Source organism: Chionomys nivalis, chromosome 1, assembly GCF_950005125.1.
Source record: "Chionomys nivalis chromosome 1, mChiNiv1.1, whole genome shotgun sequence".
Classification (NCBI taxonomy): domain Eukaryota; kingdom Metazoa; phylum Chordata; class Mammalia; order Rodentia; family Cricetidae; genus Chionomys; species Chionomys nivalis.
This window is the reverse complement of record NC_080086.1, coordinates 173,208,710-173,227,985: the sequence shown is the minus strand read 5'-3', so window position 1 is coordinate 173,227,985 and position 19,276 is coordinate 173,208,710. Positions and strand designations below refer to the sequence as shown.

The window sequence follows — 19,276 nt, the reverse complement described above, 5'->3', positions numbered from 1 at the left end:
AGGAAGGAGGCTCACCATGCCTCCTTCTCAAGACAGAGTGCTCTAGAAGCTTACAGGAGAGGTGAGTGCCTTCCTCAGTGTGCTCCAATTCATGAATCTAGGGCAAGATGTCAGCTACTTCATCTCTTTCTCTTGATTCTCTTTGTATCTCAGGCTTTTCTACACATAACGAAGAGCCTTTTGCCCTCCTGCTATTTTCCATGGTTACCAAATTCTGCAGTGGCATGGCCCCTCACTTCCCAATAAAGAAGGTTCTGCTTCTGCTCTGGAAGGTGGTTATGGTGAGTGACTGATCTCTGTTCCTATCTCACCTGATCAGAGCTAGGCAGCAGAATAGGCCAGCTGTTAGCCCAGCTAACTGAGAGAAACAAAAGGCCCGCTAGAGTCTGTTTGCTCTGTATATCAGATTTCTGTTTCTATTGGATGAATCTCTTGGATACTACTCCATGACCTGAAGATGTCAACGGCACCTTTCCCTAAAAGAACTGATGTTTCATAGAAAGAACCCTAGCTGACCGCTGGGAATCTGACTCTGTTCATACCAGTGAACCTTGGACAGACCTGTGCCTGTTTCTGTAGCTATAAAATATTAAGATTAATGCATGCCTTTTCTTCCAATAGAGGAAGGGTGTCCTTACAAGTATATAGTTAATAATGTGTTATTTATTATTTAATCTGATCCTTCACCCCATAGTCTCTCTCTGGCTCCCATCCCATAGGGCTGGAGGAACACCCACCCTCTTAGTGGGCTTCATAGGGTGAGCCACCTCTTGATTACAGAGGAAACTCTGTGACCCTAGGACATAATAACATCTGAATGTGCTCCCTAAGATTGATTGTGCCGAGGAGAGTGGCTCATGGTTATAAAACCAGCACTTGAGAGACTGAGGCTATTGAAGTTTAATCTTCAGTCAGACCAGCTTGACCACACATTGAGACCCTGCTCAAGAAACAAAACAAAGGGAGGATTGCCTCCTATTTTTAACTTTCTTCCAGTGGAGACCCCTCTCCTCTAATGTTTCGATTTGTTTCCAGCCCCGAGTCAGTAAATAATGCTGTGTTTTATTCTGACCCTAGAGATCCTCAGACTGAAGTAGTGACAATGTTTATTTCTTCAGCGTTTCTGCTTCCTTGTTCAAGGGGCAGCGTGAGGAAATTGGAAGTTGTGGTTCCTTCCTTCTGTCCATGTTCCTTTGACTTTGTTCTCCATGACTGCCCTCCTTTCCCCTCTCTTCTCTTCCTCCTTTTATCATAACAAATTTTTTGAAATTACAATAAAATTGTATCATTTTTCCCTTTTCCTTTTCCTCTAACACCTTCTATGAACTCACTGTTGCTTCTCAGTCTCTCTGAAATCCATGGCCTCTTTTTCTTTATTATAGTTACACACACACACACACACACACACACACACACAAAACATGCTCAGGGCTGACCAGCTGGCATTGGATAACCTCCCTTTTCCTTTTTACTCTTTAGTTTACACTTGGTGGATTTGAGCATCTGCAGGCTCTCAAAATACAGAAGCGTGCAGAGTTGGGCCTGCCTCCACTTGCTGAGGACAGTATCCAGGTCGTAAAGAGCATGCGTGCTGCCTCTCCGCCTTCTTACACTCTTGATCTGGGGGAGTCTCAGCTGGCCCCTCCACCCTCCAAGCTGCGGGGCCGCCGTGGTTCTCGAAGGGTATGGACCAAGCATATGTTAGTACTGGGGTACTGACTGGTCAAAAAATCAAGATTCTTAGATGCTATGGATGTGGTAGGAAAGGGCAGTAAATGACCATCCCAGGTTGGCCCTGTAGCCAAGGTGGCCCCTGGCCATGTATTATTCATCTGAACCTCAGTGACTAGAGTTGCTTAGCCTCCTAAATATGGGTTATGTTAGAATTCTGAGAGTAGGGACCCTGAGAAGAGCACCTAGCAAACCCACATATCTATCATGAATCACTTACCATTTTCTTGGCAGCAAGAAGTTTTATTTTGAACCACAATATTCCTTCTGGCCTTGGACACAAGCTTACACTTGTGAGGCGGCTGGTTAGGGTTCTAGGTAGTGTATATTACTGAGAAAATCTAAGTAAGTTACATTGGGCCACGGCCATATTTGCCTGAACTCACCTGCCTGACTTCCCAGAGTTTACCAATTAAAGGAGATGGAGCCACACAAGCCGGTCTAAATTGTAGGCAGTATGATTTTTTTTTTAAAGCTTTCATGTTTCATAAAGTAATGCTTACTCATTGTAGAGAATTTGGAACAAATATATAAATGTGATGAAGAGAGAAAAATCACCCACAAGCTTAACAACCAGAGGCAGTGACTGTTAACTTTTTAGCCTATTTCTGTCCGATCCTTTTTTCTTTATGCAATAAGATTTAGCATTCTAAACTCACTGGCAGCAAGCTTGTGTCCTCTTCTTCAGTCAGCCAGCTGGTGTGTGCTGACAGAAAGCAAACTCACTGAATGCTCACCTAAGCAGAGCATAATTAGGGAGGGAAGTCTGGGTGTGGGGAGCACCAGTGCTTTCTGGAAGCTGGCTAGCTACCACACTGGCACTACCTAAGCTCCGTCTACTGGCCATGGCCATTTTCCCCGGGAGCTGTTTTTCCTACGTTTGAGTTCAGTGAATTGTAAGATTGCGATGGATAATGGCATGCTCTCATAGTAGATGGGTTTCCTGAAGTCTAGAGAGAGTGACTTCAGACAAGGTTGCCATACACCCTATGTAATTCCTCTCTCCCACCACCACCAGCAACTCCTCACCAAGCAAGACAGCCTGGACATCTACAATGAAAGGGATCTCTTCAAGACTGAGGAACCAGCCACAGAGGAAGAAGAGGAGCCTGCAGGTGATGGAGAACGAGCCTTGGATGGAGAGTTAGACCTACTGGAACAGGACCCTCTGGTGCCACCCCCACCCTCGCAGACACCTCTCTCTACTGACCGGGTAGCCTTTCCCAAGGGCCTTCCCTGGGCCCCAAAGGTCAGGTAGGTTTAATGACACCAGTGACCCCGAGCTTTGGCATTTCAATCTCTTCAGTGGTGGGTGGGATAGCACACACATTCAGTGCTCTTTACCCTGGTGTGCTGGTCAGAACTCCTGGATTTGTAGGGCCTTCAGTTGATTTCTATCTTCTTCCACTGCTCTAGTCCTTCAAAGGAAGGGTTGGGAGCTCTGAAAGGTTTTCTTTCTCAAGGTTGTTCTGTTTTGCTTTCTTCCTCTCTATGGTATCGGTCCTTCGCCATCATCTCAGACAGAAGGACATTGAACACTTCTTGGAGATAAGCAGAAATAAGTTCATTGGATTCACCCTGGGGCAGTAAGTACTAGATATACAAACTGAATAAAGTATGTCATAGAAGACCATGAATCTTCCCCACTAGCCTTTGTAAAGCTAAAAGAGATTTTATTGTCAGAGGTGTCATTAGGTCACATATTCCTTTAAGTGGGAATCTGTAATCTGCAGGTCAAGTGACTATAAGAGACTATGTGATATAAATCTCCTAATTTTCAGAAATGCTTCTGTGTGTCATTGTTATTTTTTGTGACCTTAAGCAAGATGATGGACCAGGAACTTTATATAAGAAGGCATAGGGTACCAGGGATAGATGCTAAAATGTGTGGTCCCTGTGATTTCAGAGTGTATGGATAGTTTTCTCTTCTGTTAAACTTATGGTCTGGTGTTTTGGGCCTCCTACAGGGACACAGATACCTTGGTTGGACTACCTCGACCCATCCACGAGAGTGTGAAGACTCTAAAGCAGGTGACCAGGGTGGACTTTCATTCCTCAGGGGTAGGGGGAGTCATCAGTTAAGTCAGGTTACCACTACCTTGCATACTCTTCCAGATATATCCAGGACCTTCTGCATCCCCTCTGCAGGCCTCTTGGCCAAATAGGAAGTCGGGTGTCTGTCTACTTACCCAATTTCCTACATTCAGATCAATGAGAAAACAATTCCTTTCTCTTGTTCCTTCCCCTCCTCCTATCCTCTCTCCTTTCCCGTTCTGTTTCCTTTTCTTGTATTTATCTCCCCATAGGTTCACTAGGTAGGAATCATCTTTACATCCAGCTATGTTAAACACAAAGAATGTGGAGTCCTCACTCCTTACACACATGCATGCACATCAAACCTGTCTGGGCAAAGGTCTACTCTTGACTTCGCCCTGCTCTGTAAGGCTAAATGACTAGGTATTTGCTAGTATCCAACAAGTATGGGAATGTAATGCCCAGAAACATTGTTTATGAAGTGCTGCCCAGTGGTAATTATGCAGAAGAGAATAGAGTCTTGCTTCCAAAGGTTTTATGTCTGTTGGGATGATAAACCCTTGGAAGATTTTCTTATGAACAAGGAAAGTTACAGAAGAGCCGGGACACGTGTGAATTAGGTTCTCAACCCTTGTTGATGTTTTCTTATCTTTGCCAGCACAAGTATATCTCCATTGCAGATATACAGATCAAGAATGAAGAGGAACTGGAGAAATGCCCCATGTCTTTGGTAAGTTAAGGGCTCTGGCACACAGGAGGAAGGAAGAATGAGCTCTGTCTGCTGTGCTGATACAGAACAGGCACTGTGTGCGCACCCGTTCAGCTTGTTAGGCTCTCACTGTGTGTTATAGAAGACAAAGGCACATTATAGTAAAGCTGGGAAGGCAGTTAAACAGAGTGGTAGATCCCACGGAGATAATTTAAATAGGGTAACATCAAACTATCTCTTGGCTATTTTGGATTGGGCAGTTGGGATAGATGAGATATCTAAGAAGTGACATTTAACCTGGATCTGAAGTACAGGAAGGAGCCAGCCATAGGAACATCCGAGAAGAAAACATTCCAAGTAGAATCTGGGGAGAAGAGGCAGGCACAGAGAACAAGAGGCAGCAAAAGAAAGCTGTTGTAACAACCCATGGGTAAGGGTGGGGTTGTGGAGATGACTTCAGACAGGTGGCCTGGGGACACGTTAGGTAGGACCTGTTAGCAGAGGTAGGAAGCTTGAAGCTGATTCATGGTGCAAAGGGAAACCTTTGGAGATTTTAAGCAGAAGAAAGGCATTGTTCTTTGGTTTTAAAAAAAACACCACCAATTAAGCAAAGATCAGACCAAACAAAGAGAGGAGGCATTAACTCACTCAAAATAGTTAAAGTGAAAGTTGATGTGACCTAAACTAGGGTCATAAAGTAGGTGAATTTGGGTGATATTTTGAAAGTATGGTTGACAGGACTTGCAGTTCAATTAGACATTTATCAAGAGGCAAAGAGAAGAATCAAGAATAAGTGTCACCTGGAAAAGAGGAGGAGTATGAAAAATCCTGTCTGGTCTGCTAAGGTTTAGGTGTCCGTCATATCCTTGGGAAGAGCTGTTGGGAGGTTAGATGTAGAGGTCCAGAGTTCTAGGGAGAGTCGTTGATGATACAGCGTTAAGTAGAAAAGACGAAGAGAACCCAAGAAAGCAGGCAGAGACCGAAGGGGATACGTGACTGCCTGGGCCAAATGCTGCCGAGAGGTGCATGTGATAAGAACAGAAGGGCCTATTGGATTGGGCAGGATTAAGATAATTGGTGACTGGGTTAAGAATGACCACAGCAAAATGGCAGAAAGCCATGTACGCCGAAAAGGAATGTGAAGAAAAGAAGCATACAACCAACAAGTGTTGGGGAGAAAATGGGATGGTAGCAGGAGGAAGATGTGGGATAAAGAGAGAGTCTCATGCTAACACATGGAAATCTATGATGTCTGTGTAATCTCAGGACTTGAGATAGAGGCAGAAGGATCATGAGCTCAAGGTTTTCCTCAGCTACTTATCCAGTTAGAGGCCAACCCGGGCCCACTTGAGACCCTGTTTGGAAAAGAAAAATGAAATGAAATGATCCAGAGCTAAACTAAAGGTCTGATGGATTCTGTCAAGAGACAGGAAAGAGTATATGGGCTGGAGAGGTGACGCAGTGGCTGCAAGTACTTTCTGTTATTCCAGTGGACCTGAGATCAATCTCCAGCATGCACATGGCAGCTTATAACCATCTGTAACTTTAGGTCCAGGGAAATCTGTGGTGGTTTGAAATAAAATGGCCCCTCAAAGAGAGTGGCACTATTAGGAGGTGTGGCCTTGTGGGAGGAAGTGTATCACTGTGGGGTCAGGCTTTGAGGTTTCTTCTGCTCAAGTTTTGTTCAGTGTGACACTCAGTCTACTTTCTATTGCCTTCTGATCAAGATGTAGCCAGCATCATGTCTACATGCACACCTCCACATTCCCCTCCATGATGATAATGGACGAAACCTCTGAAACTATATACGGGATCCCAAGCCCAAGTAGAGGCTTGATTTATGTTCTACACACAGAATGTCATCTGATGTGTCAGAAAGCAAGTAGAGACTGGCAGATCTGATACTCCAGAGATGTAGTATATCTGTCTGATAACTCTATTTTTGTGAGGCAGAGCCAACTACTTGAGGGGGTTTGCTGAAAAGAGAAAGTAGTAGGTTTTGTGGGGAGCAGGTAAGTGCACATGCAAAGTTACCAGGCTCTCTTGAATGCCTGGCACTGAAGACTTGTATCCATTGGCCCAATTATTCCCCTTTGCCTCCAAGTCTTATGACAGTGACTCTTGCCCTGTAATAGGGGTTCTCAAGGGAAAAAACGACCACATTGCCCAAAGATTTCAGTGAGGCTTGGGCTGCCTCTTGAGCATCTGGGACCCCTGCTTCTCCCATTCTGAGAAAGGGATTCACTGGGGTCATGAAGAAGACGGTGATATACATGGTCCTCTTAGGAAAAAGAAAGTGATGTTGATGAGGATACTAGAGAGGGGATTAGATCTTTGATTAACACCATGGAAGTGCCTCTGTGTAGGGTATCTCAACACGTCAGGTGTATTATAGCCTAGGTTAACCCCATGTGAATGAATTAGGATGGTGTGTGTGTGTGTGTGTACCAAAGCAGTGGAAGCAGTGGTCTAACCTAACTTCTAGGTTAGAGTTCTGACTCCTGGTTGAGCAGGTGACATGGAAAGTGTGATTAATTGCAGATAGCAGGAAAACTAGACTCAGCAGTTTGGGGGACTGGAAAAAGATATCAAAGATCGTTTAAGCCAGCTCAAAGAAAAAAACTAGAGCCTAAAGAGGAATGGTCACTCATCCTAAACCAAATAATGAACATTAACACGGTTAGGACAGCATCCCAGGGGTGTCACCCAGTGCAGGTCTCATCAACCAACATGTGTCCTGGAGTACCCGCAGAGTAGCCTGGGTAATCTGTGAACATGTGTCCCGGAGTACCCGCAGAGTAGCCTGGGTAATCTGTGAGGGCTTTGTTGTTGTTTTTGCCGTAGGGAGAAGAGGTGGTACCAGAAACACCATGTGAAATCCTCTACCAGGGCATGCTGTACAGCCTCCCTCAGTACATGGTAAGGAGCAGGCTGGGCCATAACTGTCCTCTTCTGCTAAGAGGAATGGAATGTAGAATTCTGAACTTTCCTTGTGGTTCCTTTTTAGGTGCCATTCTCCCTAGCCTTTCTACTGGGGTCAGGGGTGCAGAATCAAGTAAAGTCTACATATAATGCATCAGGTCCTTTCTTCTAGCTAATCACCACTATCATGAGTTCTTCCATTGTCTGCCATGTCTTTGGTAGTCTCTGGTTAGGAATGGTGAAGATGCTGATAGGGAAGAAGAAAGCTAGGGGAGAATGTTATCTCCCTGCATTGCCCCTCCCACTTGGCTCTTTCTGTGCTCCCTTTAGAAGCATCAATCCAAAAGTAAAACAGCCTAGAAGCTTGCTTTGGCCTCCCTCCTTGGCTTCACAGACAAGCCTCAGGATAAACACTTGTTTGCATCCTATACACTGGCAAGGCTTAGTCACTGAAGGAAAATCTTAGATAAAGGCTTTGAAATACCTTTCATTGTCTAGAGAGGTTAAGAAGAAGCCACTGTTTTACTGAGTGGGATAGACAAGGGTGGGTTTCTTGTTTTTCTATCTCCCAGATTGCTCTGCTTAAGATTCTGCTGGCTGCAGCCCCCACCTCCAAGGCTAAGACAGACTCTATCAATATCCTAGCAGATGTCCTGCCTGAAGAGATGCCGTGAGTGCTTCCTCTGGGGCAGCTGCTAGACACCAGCGTCTTGTCTTCAGGGCCTCTCTGTTAACACTTACAGAATTGTCTTCAAAGAAATCTCTCCTTCTCTGCGTGTACCTCCTGTCCCCTGCAGGGCCTCCTACTGTGTAATTCAGAACTAGGGTCCAACAGATAACTTCAGTCTCAGTGACTAACTGCCAGATATATGGGTAGACAGTGCCAATGGGTAAGTTTACCAGAGAGAGGGCACATCAAAAAAGAGATCATGGAAGCTTTTTCCTGGACAGATTCCTAAATGGGAGCTCCATAGGTTTCCCTAGCACAGAAGTTCAAGTGTCCTGAGTCCTGATCCTCATTCATTCATATATATATATATATTATATCTAGCCCAAATACTTGGGTTTTTCTTTCTAGGCCTTCCTCCATCAGCACCTTTATACTGATGCTTCCTCTCTCCCTTATAGCATAACTGTTCTCCAGAGCATGAAGCTGGGCATTGACGTGAACAGACACAAGGAGATCATCGTAAAGAGTATCTCTGCCCTGCTCCTTCTACTTCTCAAACACTTCAAACTCAACCATATCTACCAGGTGAGCAGGTAGGAGTGCTGTGTCATAAGCTTCAAGTATTCCTCATGCCCTAGAGAGGCAACACAAGAATCCTTGCACTGCTGACCATTCTTTGGCCTTTCCTTTACCCTCTATTAGAAAGTCCAGCTATTTGTTGCATGAGTATACGGTGAGGATATGGAGTGGGATGTGGGAGCCATCCTAGGAAGACACAAAATCTATATTCTTTGTAAGTTAGCTCAAGGTCTTTGTAAGTTAGCTAGGGATTCTTAAGAATTCTCCTAGTCAGTCAGAATCAACTCAACCATTCCAGAAAGGTCACTGGGTGTATTGACGATGCTTTTCTGTCTGTGAAGCACTTTTGTGATATTTGAGATATAATTCCAAATGAGGACAATTCAGGCTCTTACAGGTCTTACAGTCTTGTAACAGATACATAAATGTCTAGTTATAGAGTGGTATGATACAGGTGGGTACTAGATGCTGTAGAAATACCAATTCCAGACAAGAGGTGCCTTTTAACCTGAGTCCCAGAGAAAAAGATTAGCCAGGAACTGGGCGTTATCAAGGAAGAATAAGAACCAATTCAAGCAGAAAAGCTAATATGTGAAATCCCAGAGGAGAAAGAACAGAATATTTTTGGAAACTAATTAAATGTTGCTAGAGTTCTGGCATAGAGTGGGGATGATAGAGATGTCCTGGTAATGCATGAAGCCACAAGGGTTGGCAGGTAGCGTATATCTGATAGCACACAATTATGGAATACCTATGACGTGTGCTTGACATCCTACAAAGCGTTTGTGAGCTTCTCACCCCTAGGATGCTTTACTTTATCCCTGTTTTTCTTTGGGGGTGGGGGCTGGTTTTATTTGCTTTCTTGCTTTCTTGCTTTTGTTTTGTTGTTTTGAGGCAGGGTCTCACTGTGTAGCCCTGGCTGTCCTGGAACTCACTCTGTAGACCAGGCTGGTCTTGAACCCAGAGATCTGCCTGCCTCTGCCTCCTGAGTGCTCCAGCTTATCCCTGTTTTACAGGTGAGGAGACTTGAGTTAAAAGTCAAGACCTTTTTTGTTTTGCTTCCCCACAAAGACATTGTTTGCCTAGAGCCTGTGGGCGTCATCAAGACACAAGGACAAGATGAGGACCAGTAAATGGATGCTTCTTTAAGGAGAGCTTGAGAATGTGGAAGTCTTCTCGTCTCTGCCCTTCTCATTTCTTGCCCCATTTTCCAGCTAAGCACTCAAAATAAAGCCTGATATGAGAGTGAGTCATCAGTGTACAGGGAAGGCCACTGCAGGGCCTCTGGCCCTGTGTTTGCTGAGCACCATCAGGACTGGGAGGAGCAGAGTAGTTAGGAGACACTGACCCTTTTCCACTAGAATGTGTGTTTTTCAATGTTGCTCTTAGTGGGCAGTAGATATATCTATAGCCAAACCAATGAATGTCCTGATGGGCCTTGCCACAGTGTATGTCAGTGTGGGTAAGTCCTAAAAGAGGCTGGGCATGGCTCAAATTTTAAAAACTTCCCATCTTTAGATAGTAAGTATTACTGGCTCCTTTGTCTGGGGCTTCCAAAAATTTTGAGCAGAGGCGAGAGTGATTGTGGCACAAGCTGACTCCCCACCTCTGGCCACATATTCAGGCTCAGAGAGCAGCTCACCTTTCTGACATGGATACTTCTCACTGATGACACAGAGATAGGGGCTTAAAACACCACAGTTCTCTGCCTTTTCAGCCTTGTTTCTGTATTCTGCCAGCATTCTAAGTTCCTAATTTGGAGGCAATTTTTTTCTTGGTGCTTCTCAGTGCATAACAAACAAAATCCAGGGTGACTAACTCTATAACATTGCTTTTGTGGTTACTTACCCCAGTAAGGGACACAAACCCCATATGGATTTAAGAGAGCCAAATGGAACCCCAAGTAGTGGGTTTATCTCATCAAAGACACCCTGAAGATCTCAGTGCAGTGTCTGCTGGCTGAAGAGACTCTTGTTCACTCATTCACTTATACATTGATATTCTAAGTATTAGAGATAACATCATATTCTGGACAGACTACCAAAGCCTACATTCCAGTGGTTACTGTGTGCTGTCTACAGCCTGCTGCCAGCAGTTGCTAAGAGTTAGTTGCACCTGTCCCTGCTATATCAATCACAGCTGAAACATGAGCCAGAGATTTGCTGTGGAAACCAGCTTCCTCGGGGAGATTTTCTTTCCCACTGAACTTAGGAACAAAACTCACAGCGCTTCTTGCTATTTATCTGGGGTATGTTTTTCTCTCTAGTGTGTTTGCTATATGGCTTTGATCAAGAGCTGTAGCATCCACTGCAGACTGTCGTGCGTGTAAGATGGGCTGGCTGAAGATGAGTGTCCCCATTTCAGAGACTTACAGACAGATAACACAGTAGACAGTAGCTACCCTTGGGAATGGACGCTATATTTGTATTTCCCTATCTCTTTTTTCATACATGTTTTATATCTTCCCCCAAATAAGCGAACTTTCCTGCTTTGATCTTTTCATTCAGTTTGAATATGTGTCACAGCATTTAGTGTTTGCCAACTGCATCCCCTTGATCCTGAAGTTCTTCAATCAAAATATCCTGTCCTATATCACTGCCAAAAACAGGTATGGACTCTGGGCAGACTTGAGGGCTACTGTGGGATGAGTAAGAAAATCCCTCCATCTCTACACCTTTCGTTTCTTCTGGCGTCCCTAGTCCCTCCTTAGACCTTTCCCTGTGAGATTCAGTTCTCTTACAGTATTAACTGATAGGAATGTGTGAATTTTCTTCTCTGTGTAGACTTTACATATTAATAATTTCAAACCTGAAAAAATATTTTGAAATGTAGTTACAAGATGAAATTTCGGAGATGAAAGAACCTAGAGATTTTGTGTTGTACAACAGCCCTTTCGTCTGAACAGCTCTGCTCTTAATGGAAATCATAGGCTGCAGTAACTAGAAGAGTTGCACGGCTTTGTAAACAGAAAGTGCTATACAAAATTCATGATGATGAGGGCACTGAATCCTAACCACCAGACACCAGGGGTTCAAAACCCGTAGTCAGAGGTGAACAACGACCTCTACTTGGGTAGATCAATTTGTAATTTAAAATACATTTTTTAAACGTGTTACTTTTTAAATTTTTGTGTTCATGCATATGTATGGGTGCACACATGCCAAGGCATGGGTGTGGGGGTCAGAAGACAATTTGCAAGACTGGGTTCTCTTCTTCACTGTAAGTGTCCTGGTGATCAAACTCAGGTTGTGAGCATTGCCATTAGAAGCTGAGCTATCATGCCAGTCAAAAAATACAATTTTACATTCATAATTTCACTTAATCTCAGCAATGCTAGGAGATAGTATAAGTTTTGTTCTCGTTTTGCCAGTTAGGAGACAAACACAGAGAGGTGAACTGCTTTTCTCAAGAATAACAAGATTATGAGCCTTCAAAGAAAGATCAGTCAGTAATGGGCCACAGAAGCATAAGGTCTTGAGTTCTGATCCCTATAACCAATATAATAAGTAGGGTGTGTCGATATACATCTATAATTCGAGCACTCAGAAGGTGGAAACATACAGATCCGAGGAGCTCACTGACCAGCCAACATGGACAAGTCATTGAGCTCCATGTTTAGTGAAACCCTGTCTCAAAAAAGCTAGTAGAAAGCAATTGAGGAAGATACCTGACATCAACCTCTGGCCTCCACATGCATGTATTCACATGTGCCTATCCATCTGCACACACACATATGCACACCTACATCCTGTATACCACACATGGAAGATTAACATGTTAACCTTTTAAATAGAGACAGGCTTTTCTGTGAGTACAATTGCTTTCTATTCTTCAGCTAATCTGGGACTGGGGGATTGTAGGATAAATCCTTATTCCTTAATTTGCTTCCACAAGGCTAGTATAACATGTTAGTTGGTAGAATTTGCCAGAATTCCTTACCAGAGTTCCTAAAGTAGATAAAGACTGATGTCTTCCTTGGGGTGACTGGAGACGGAGAAGGGAAGGAGGGGGGAAGGTAAGTGCTTACTGACTCTGCTTGAAACTGTGCCATGGAGTGACAGCCTTGCATGTACATTGCCTTTGAAAAGCCCGAAGCCAGGAAACCTGGATTTTAAGGGTGATAGTTTCTCTGGGCCACAGTAATTGCACTTTTAATATAAATGAGACCACGTCTTCTAACTATATCACAGAGCTAAAATTCAGTTCACTGAGCAATTATAGCAAATTCCATCCTTGATTTTCTGCCCCCATTTCCTAGTTTCAGTGCCTGTTTTTATATGGTTCTTTATAAATGGGAGATAGGTAGATAAGTGGATGAATGAGGCAATCCAGAGAATCCAGACAAGTTAGTTAGGATGATGGAGTGAATGGGTAAATTCACTTCCCTCCCTGAATTGATCTTTCGCTCCTAACCTGGTTCGTCTAAGTTATCTTGACTTGGGTTTCTTGAACAGTGGTAAATTTCTAGCTAAATGAGTGATTTGCTTTTAGAAATTTTGACTTTCAAAATGTAGAGACAGGCCCAAGAATGCTCATACTCAATTGATAGCCCTGGCTTTGCCAACATCCTTTACCAATCTCCAAGTACACTAGTTCAGATAGGTTAGTGCTGAAATTTCATTGACTTTTTTTTTTTTTTTTTTTTGGTTTTTCGAGACAGGGTTTCTTTATAGCTTTGGAGCCTGTCCTGGAACTCCCTTTGTAGACCAGGCTGGCCTCGAACTCACAGAGATCCGCCTGCCTCTGCCTCCCGAGTGCTGGGATTAAAGGCGTGCGCCACCACCGCCCGGCTAATTTCATTGACTTTTAAAAATGGAAATAATATTAAGAATTAGCTAGCCCAAATTCTGCATTGTACTAGTAAAGCAGAGAGGGAAAAAAAAAAAAACAGTCACTTATTGACCACGCCCTATTATTATATGGTACCTTATTTCCTTTCGTGATCCAAGCCCCATTCTCTGGGCTCACTGCAGAGCTTGTGGCTTCCCTGTTTGGGGACAGACATTATTCTATACCATACCTCTGTTTGGGGACAGACATTATTCTATACCATACTTGGGCTAATGTTTGATTAGCCATGCTATCTGTTGCCCTGTGCTTCAAGCTTTCTCTAGGGTGGCATTGGCAGTTACCCCTAGAGTTCCTGACTTTCAGAAGGATCAGGTGAGAAACACAAGCGATCTTTTCATCTTCATATCCACAGGTTATTATTTAGTAGACTGTGGGTAGCATCTCTGGAAATATTAATATATTCACATATACAGTTAAATGCAGAGGCAGATGCACTTAAGTTTATATATTTCCTGAAGAACCTAAGAGAGCTAAGAAGGAAAGGGACTGTCTTTCGGCTTTAACTCTTTTTGCATCTATGATGTAGGAACAGCTTAAAAGAACTCCACGGTTCCTCTGTGACTGAGATGAGATTGGAGTTGGAGTTGCCCTCAATTTCAGCTGAGGTCACTAAGCAATTTGAGAGACACATGGAGTCTGTTGGGAGGAATAATTCTGCCCTTTTCAGAGCACCATTTCCTGCTGCTGCCCTTTACCTAAAGCTTGTCTCTTATCTCTGTATCTTGTAGCATCTCGGTGCTGGATTACCCATGCTGTACCATCCAGGATTTGCCAGAGCTGACTACTGAGAGTCTGGTAAGCAGATGAGGATTTGTGGTCTTTGAACTGACTGATGACAGGGGCTGGCATTTGCTTTTTCATGTCTTCTCCAGCCCCGTGATGCCACGGTTTGGGAGTATCAGACCAATGAGGCATATTGGCAAGGGCACAAAGGCGGCAGGGGTTTAAAGCTGCTGAAGGATTTGGAAAAGCTGAGCCTAGCATCTTATACAGAAGAGGAAAGAGTCAGTGAAAATAACTGAGAAGGAGAGGGAATTTGGGAAGAGAATAAGACTGAAACAATATCTGTGCTAAATAGTAGGAGAATCTCTTCTGATGTACCACACACACACACAAAATCCATCTTTATGTTATTTGTTTCTCATTTTCATGTTAGTTATCAAGCCCAGGAGTTATGTATTTTAGAAAGTTTCTTGCCTCTTTGAGGCAAAATTCAGTATAACTACTGAAGGATAGCTCAGGAAGAGCTACATTCTGAAGCAGGTCTAGGCAAATCAGAAAAATTCCTCTGAATTATTCTGAAATTCTTGAAACTGCCTGGCCAAAAGCATGTTTAAGATAAGACATCTAGCCGGGCGGTGGTGGCGCACGCCTTTAATCCCAGCACTCGGGAAGCAGAGGCAGGCGGATCTCTGTGAGTTCGAGACCAGCCTGGTCTACAAGAGCTAGTTCCAGGACAGGCTCCAAAACCACAGAGAAACCCTGTCTCGAAAAACCAAAAAAAAAAAAAAAAGATAAGACATCTGCTTTATCCTGTGTCGCCACAGCTCCTCAGATAAACTACTTTCATCCTGTTGCACTGTAACAATCTCTAACTTTGGGGCTGGAGAGATGGCTCAGTGGTTAAGAGCATTGCCTGCTCTTCCAAAGGTCCTGAGTTCAATTCCCAGCAACCACATGGTGGCTCACAACTATCCGTAATGAGGTCTGGTGCCCTCTTCTGGCCTTCAGGCATATACGCAGAAAGAATATTGTATACATAATAAATAAATAAATAAATAAATATTTTTAAAAAAAATCTCTAACTTTAGAAGGGAGAGAACGTGCCATCTCCTATTTTTATATCCTTATAGCCTAACACTATGTCTGGTATATTGACGACTTCAATAATGCTAAATGATGTTGCCCAAGGATGCTACAGCCCTTTGTCCCCCAACTTTGATATCTGCAAAGTGCTGAATCAGGAAAGCACACTGTAAAAATAGAAAAATTTCTCCTGTGGCGCAGGTTTTATAAACCCATAGTAGGTTTCTTTTGGGGGGGGGCATGTCAAGAACCATTTGATCCAACTCCCTAATATTTCAAAGATGAGAAACATGAGTGCTCAGTGGATGAAGTGACATGTCACAATCTACTTCTCTTAGGTGACAGGCCCCAAATTAGACATGAGTCAAAAGATCCATGTCCTGACATATTACCTAGCATAGTCTTTGCTACTGAAACAGAATCCCTGTCTTATTTAAATATGGTCTCAGCAGCCAAGGAAGCTGCAAGGTTTTTATTCCTACAGAGATGTTATAATTTATCTAATCTTTGTTATTAATGTGGTAATATAAAATCTGTAAAACAACTCTATGAAGTTCATCAGTTTTGTTTGAGACAATCTCTTTATATAGCCCTGGTTATCCTATAACTTGCTAATATAGGCCAGCTTGGCCTTGAACTCAGAGAGAGTTCTGCCTGTTTCTGCCTCCTTAAGTGCTGGGATTAAAGGCAATGCCACCACACTCTGCCCAATATTACTACCACACTCTGCCCAATATTACTACCACACTCTGCCCAATATTACTATCATATATCTGGAGAAATTAACTGTTAAGACTTTGCAGTTGGAAATAGCAAAATAACTCAGTGGTTAAGTGCACTGGCTACTCATTCAGAGAACCTGGCTTCAATTTCCAGCACCCACATGACAGTTCACAGCCATGTGTAATTTTAGAAGATCTGGTACCTTCTTTTAGCCTCTAAGGGCATTGTATGCATATAATGCTCAGACATACATATGCAGACAAACACCCGTACACATAAAGTAATTTTTTTAAAAGAGAGAGAGAGTGTAGGAAAGTATGTCGCTGAAATTTAAATTTGGAAAGAAGAATATATTTTAACCCATAAACAGTGGTATATAATAGCATTAAAATTCTGTTATTGGCTGGGCATAGTGGCAAACATCTTTAATCCCAGCACTCACGAGGTAAAGGCAGGTGGATCTCTGTGAATTGGAGGCCAAACTGGTCTGCAGAGCAAGTTCCAGGACAGTCAGAGCTAGACAAAACAAACAAAACAAAACAAACAAAAATTCTAGTATTACTGAGAAACCTTGTCTCGAGAGACCAAAAAAAAAAAAATGTACTATTGCTATTTCAAAATATAAATTCAGCTTTTGTGGCATGAGTATATTACTTTTTAAATTAAAAAAGTTTTATTGGGGCTGGAGAGATGGCTCAGTGATTAAGAGCACTGGCTGCTCTTCCAAAGGTCCTGAGTTTGATTCTCAGCAACCGCATGGTGACTCACCACCATCTGTGGTGGGATCTGATGCCCTCTTCTGGAATAAAGGCATGCATTCAGATAGAGCGCTCGTATACATAAAATAAATAAAATCTTTAAAAGAAAAAAGGTTTATTACATTTTCATTTTGTTTATTTATTTAGTATGTTGAGTACATGCATGCTGCAGCACAGGTACAGAGGTCAAAGGGCAACTTATAGGAGCTGATTCTCGTCTTCCACCATGGGGTCTCAGAAGTCAAACTCAGGTCATCAGGTTTGACAAGTGTCTTAAACCACTGAGCCATCTTGCCAGCCCCCTAATTTTTTTCCTTGATAACAATGTGTATCTTGTCTCCATTCCAGCTCCATTAGTTCCTGGATAGGAACTGGAGGGAATTAAACCTTCACATCACTTCCAGTTGACCTTTTGCGATATGAGCATATAATTATTTATATGGTTATGCCTTCTGTTAAGACTTAATTATTATCCAGAAAAGGCTGAAGCATTTATCGAGTTAATTAAAAGTCATAGTGGCTATTTTAGTCTTTTTGGTGAAACAATAGTGGCATCTGGTGGTTTTGTTCAGTAACCACTTTTTTCTTAAAATATAAGTGCTTCTCCAGCCCAGTGTGATTTTGGTACCTAGCCAATTTATTCCAATGGGTTCTCAGTATAGTGAATTGTTTACCTAAATGAATAACTTCTATAACCAGAAAAAGGCTAGTAGGTTTTGTCTCATTTTGGACTCACCAAATTGCAAGAACAAGAAATATACTACCTTGGTATATGTTATTTGCTTTCAATAACTCCAAGCTTTTATCCTGATTACAAAATCAGTAATATACTTATGGTAGAAAAATAAAAAAAGTATCGGGAATAAAATAAAAATATCTTCTATCACCTTACATATAAACATTGCTTATATTTTACTACAATTACAATATATACAATCATTTATATGGAAACATTAGTAACAAACATATTTGTATATAAACCTGTTACATATATATGTGTATGTGTTTTGCTTAATGTAGTTAAATTTACATGTTCATGGTAGGATTTTATTAGGCAACTTCTTTTTCTGTGGTATTGAATATAAACCCAAGTACATGCTAAGCAGATACACTATACTACCATTTAGCTCAGCCCCAATAAACATTCTTGAGGAGATAATTAGTAACAGCTATTCACTATATTCTATTACTTAATTTTTTCTTGTATTTTGAGATAGAGTATCTTTTTTTAAAGGTTTATTTTATTTATTATGTATACAGTGTTCTGTCTGCATGTTTGCCTGCAGGCCAGAAGAGGCACCAGATCTCATTACAGATGGTTGTGAGCCACCATGTGTTTGCTGGGAACTGAACACATGACTCCTAGAAGAGCAGCCAGTGCTCTTAACCTCTGAGCCATCTCTCCAGCCCCGGTAGAGTATCTTTGTATAGCCCAGCCTATAGCACAAATAATAAAAACCCAAAGACAGATATTGGGGTTCAAACTGAAGATCAGAAAAGCAAAGCAGCCAAGCCACTAGAGAGATCTTACCTCTACCAAGACTCAGACAAAGAGGCGAGAGATCCTGCAATGCTCTCCATCAACCTCAGACTCCACACTCCCCTGAGCTCCTGTCTCCTCCTGCCTTATGTTCCTCTCTCTGCCAGCCGTATCACTCCTGTCTCCAGTTCCCTAGTACTGGGATTAAAGGAGTGTGATCCCAAGTGTTGGGTTCACCTTTGTGTGAGCTTTGTTTTTCTTGTAGACGGATTTAATCTTGTGTAGCCCAGGGTGGCCTTGAACTTACAGAGATCCACCTGCCTCTGTCTCCTGAGTCCTAGGATTAAAGGTATGTGCCACCACTCCCTGACCTGTATGGCTGCTTTGTCTTCTGATCTTCAGGTAAACTTTATTAAAATACAAATAATGTACCACTATACCAGCCTGACCCAGACTCACTATATAGCTTGGGCTGGTCTTGAACTTGGAATCCTCTTGTCTCAATATCCTAAATACTGAGATTATAAGAATGTGCTACCATGTATAGTTCTCTGCTACTTAGCTTGTTTTTTCAGTTAGCTTTGTTTGGTTCTGCTTTGTTCTTTTTTTTTTTTAAAGATTTATTTATTTATTATGTACATAGTGTTCAGCCTCCATGTATATGCCTGCAGGCCAGAAGAGGGCACCAGATCTCATTACAGATGGTTGTGAGCCACCATGTGGTTGCTGGGAATTGAACTCAGGACCTCCGGAAGAGCAGTCAGTGCTCTTAACCTCTGAGCCATCTCTCCAGCCCCATCTGCTTTGTTCTTTAATACAGAGTTTTGTTATAGCCCAGGCAGGCCTCAGATTTACTATTTAGCCAGGATTGCCTTGAATTTGGGGTTATCTTCTTGAATTAGCCTCCTAAACAATGAGGTTATAGACATGTGCCACCATGACTGACTCTTTAAACTTGTTATTTTTAATTTTTTAATTATATTTTTTATTTTACTTATATGCATGTGGCAGTC

The 19,276-nt window shown here is 42.5% G+C and overlaps 1 protein-coding gene across 1 annotated transcript in view; it reads left to right on the top strand.

Annotated features, from left to right (window-relative positions):
* The window catches only part of Strip2 (striatin interacting protein 2), a 43,203-nt gene that overhangs the window by 13,319 nt on the left and 10,608 nt on the right, over positions 1-19,276 (top strand). Inside the window, exons 8-18 of the mRNA XM_057784469.1 lie at positions 154-281; positions 1,480-1,683; positions 2,750-2,985; positions 3,252-3,317; positions 3,699-3,762; positions 4,424-4,495; positions 7,319-7,393; positions 7,969-8,066; positions 8,525-8,651; positions 11,153-11,253; positions 14,225-14,291. Coding sequence (XP_057640452.1) covers positions 154-281; positions 1,480-1,683; positions 2,750-2,985; positions 3,252-3,317; positions 3,699-3,762; positions 4,424-4,495; positions 7,319-7,393; positions 7,969-8,066; positions 8,525-8,651; positions 11,153-11,253; positions 14,225-14,291 — 1,238 coding nt within the window. The remainder of the gene's footprint in view (positions 1-153; positions 282-1,479; positions 1,684-2,749; positions 2,986-3,251; positions 3,318-3,698; positions 3,763-4,423; positions 4,496-7,318; positions 7,394-7,968; positions 8,067-8,524; positions 8,652-11,152; positions 11,254-14,224; positions 14,292-19,276) is intronic.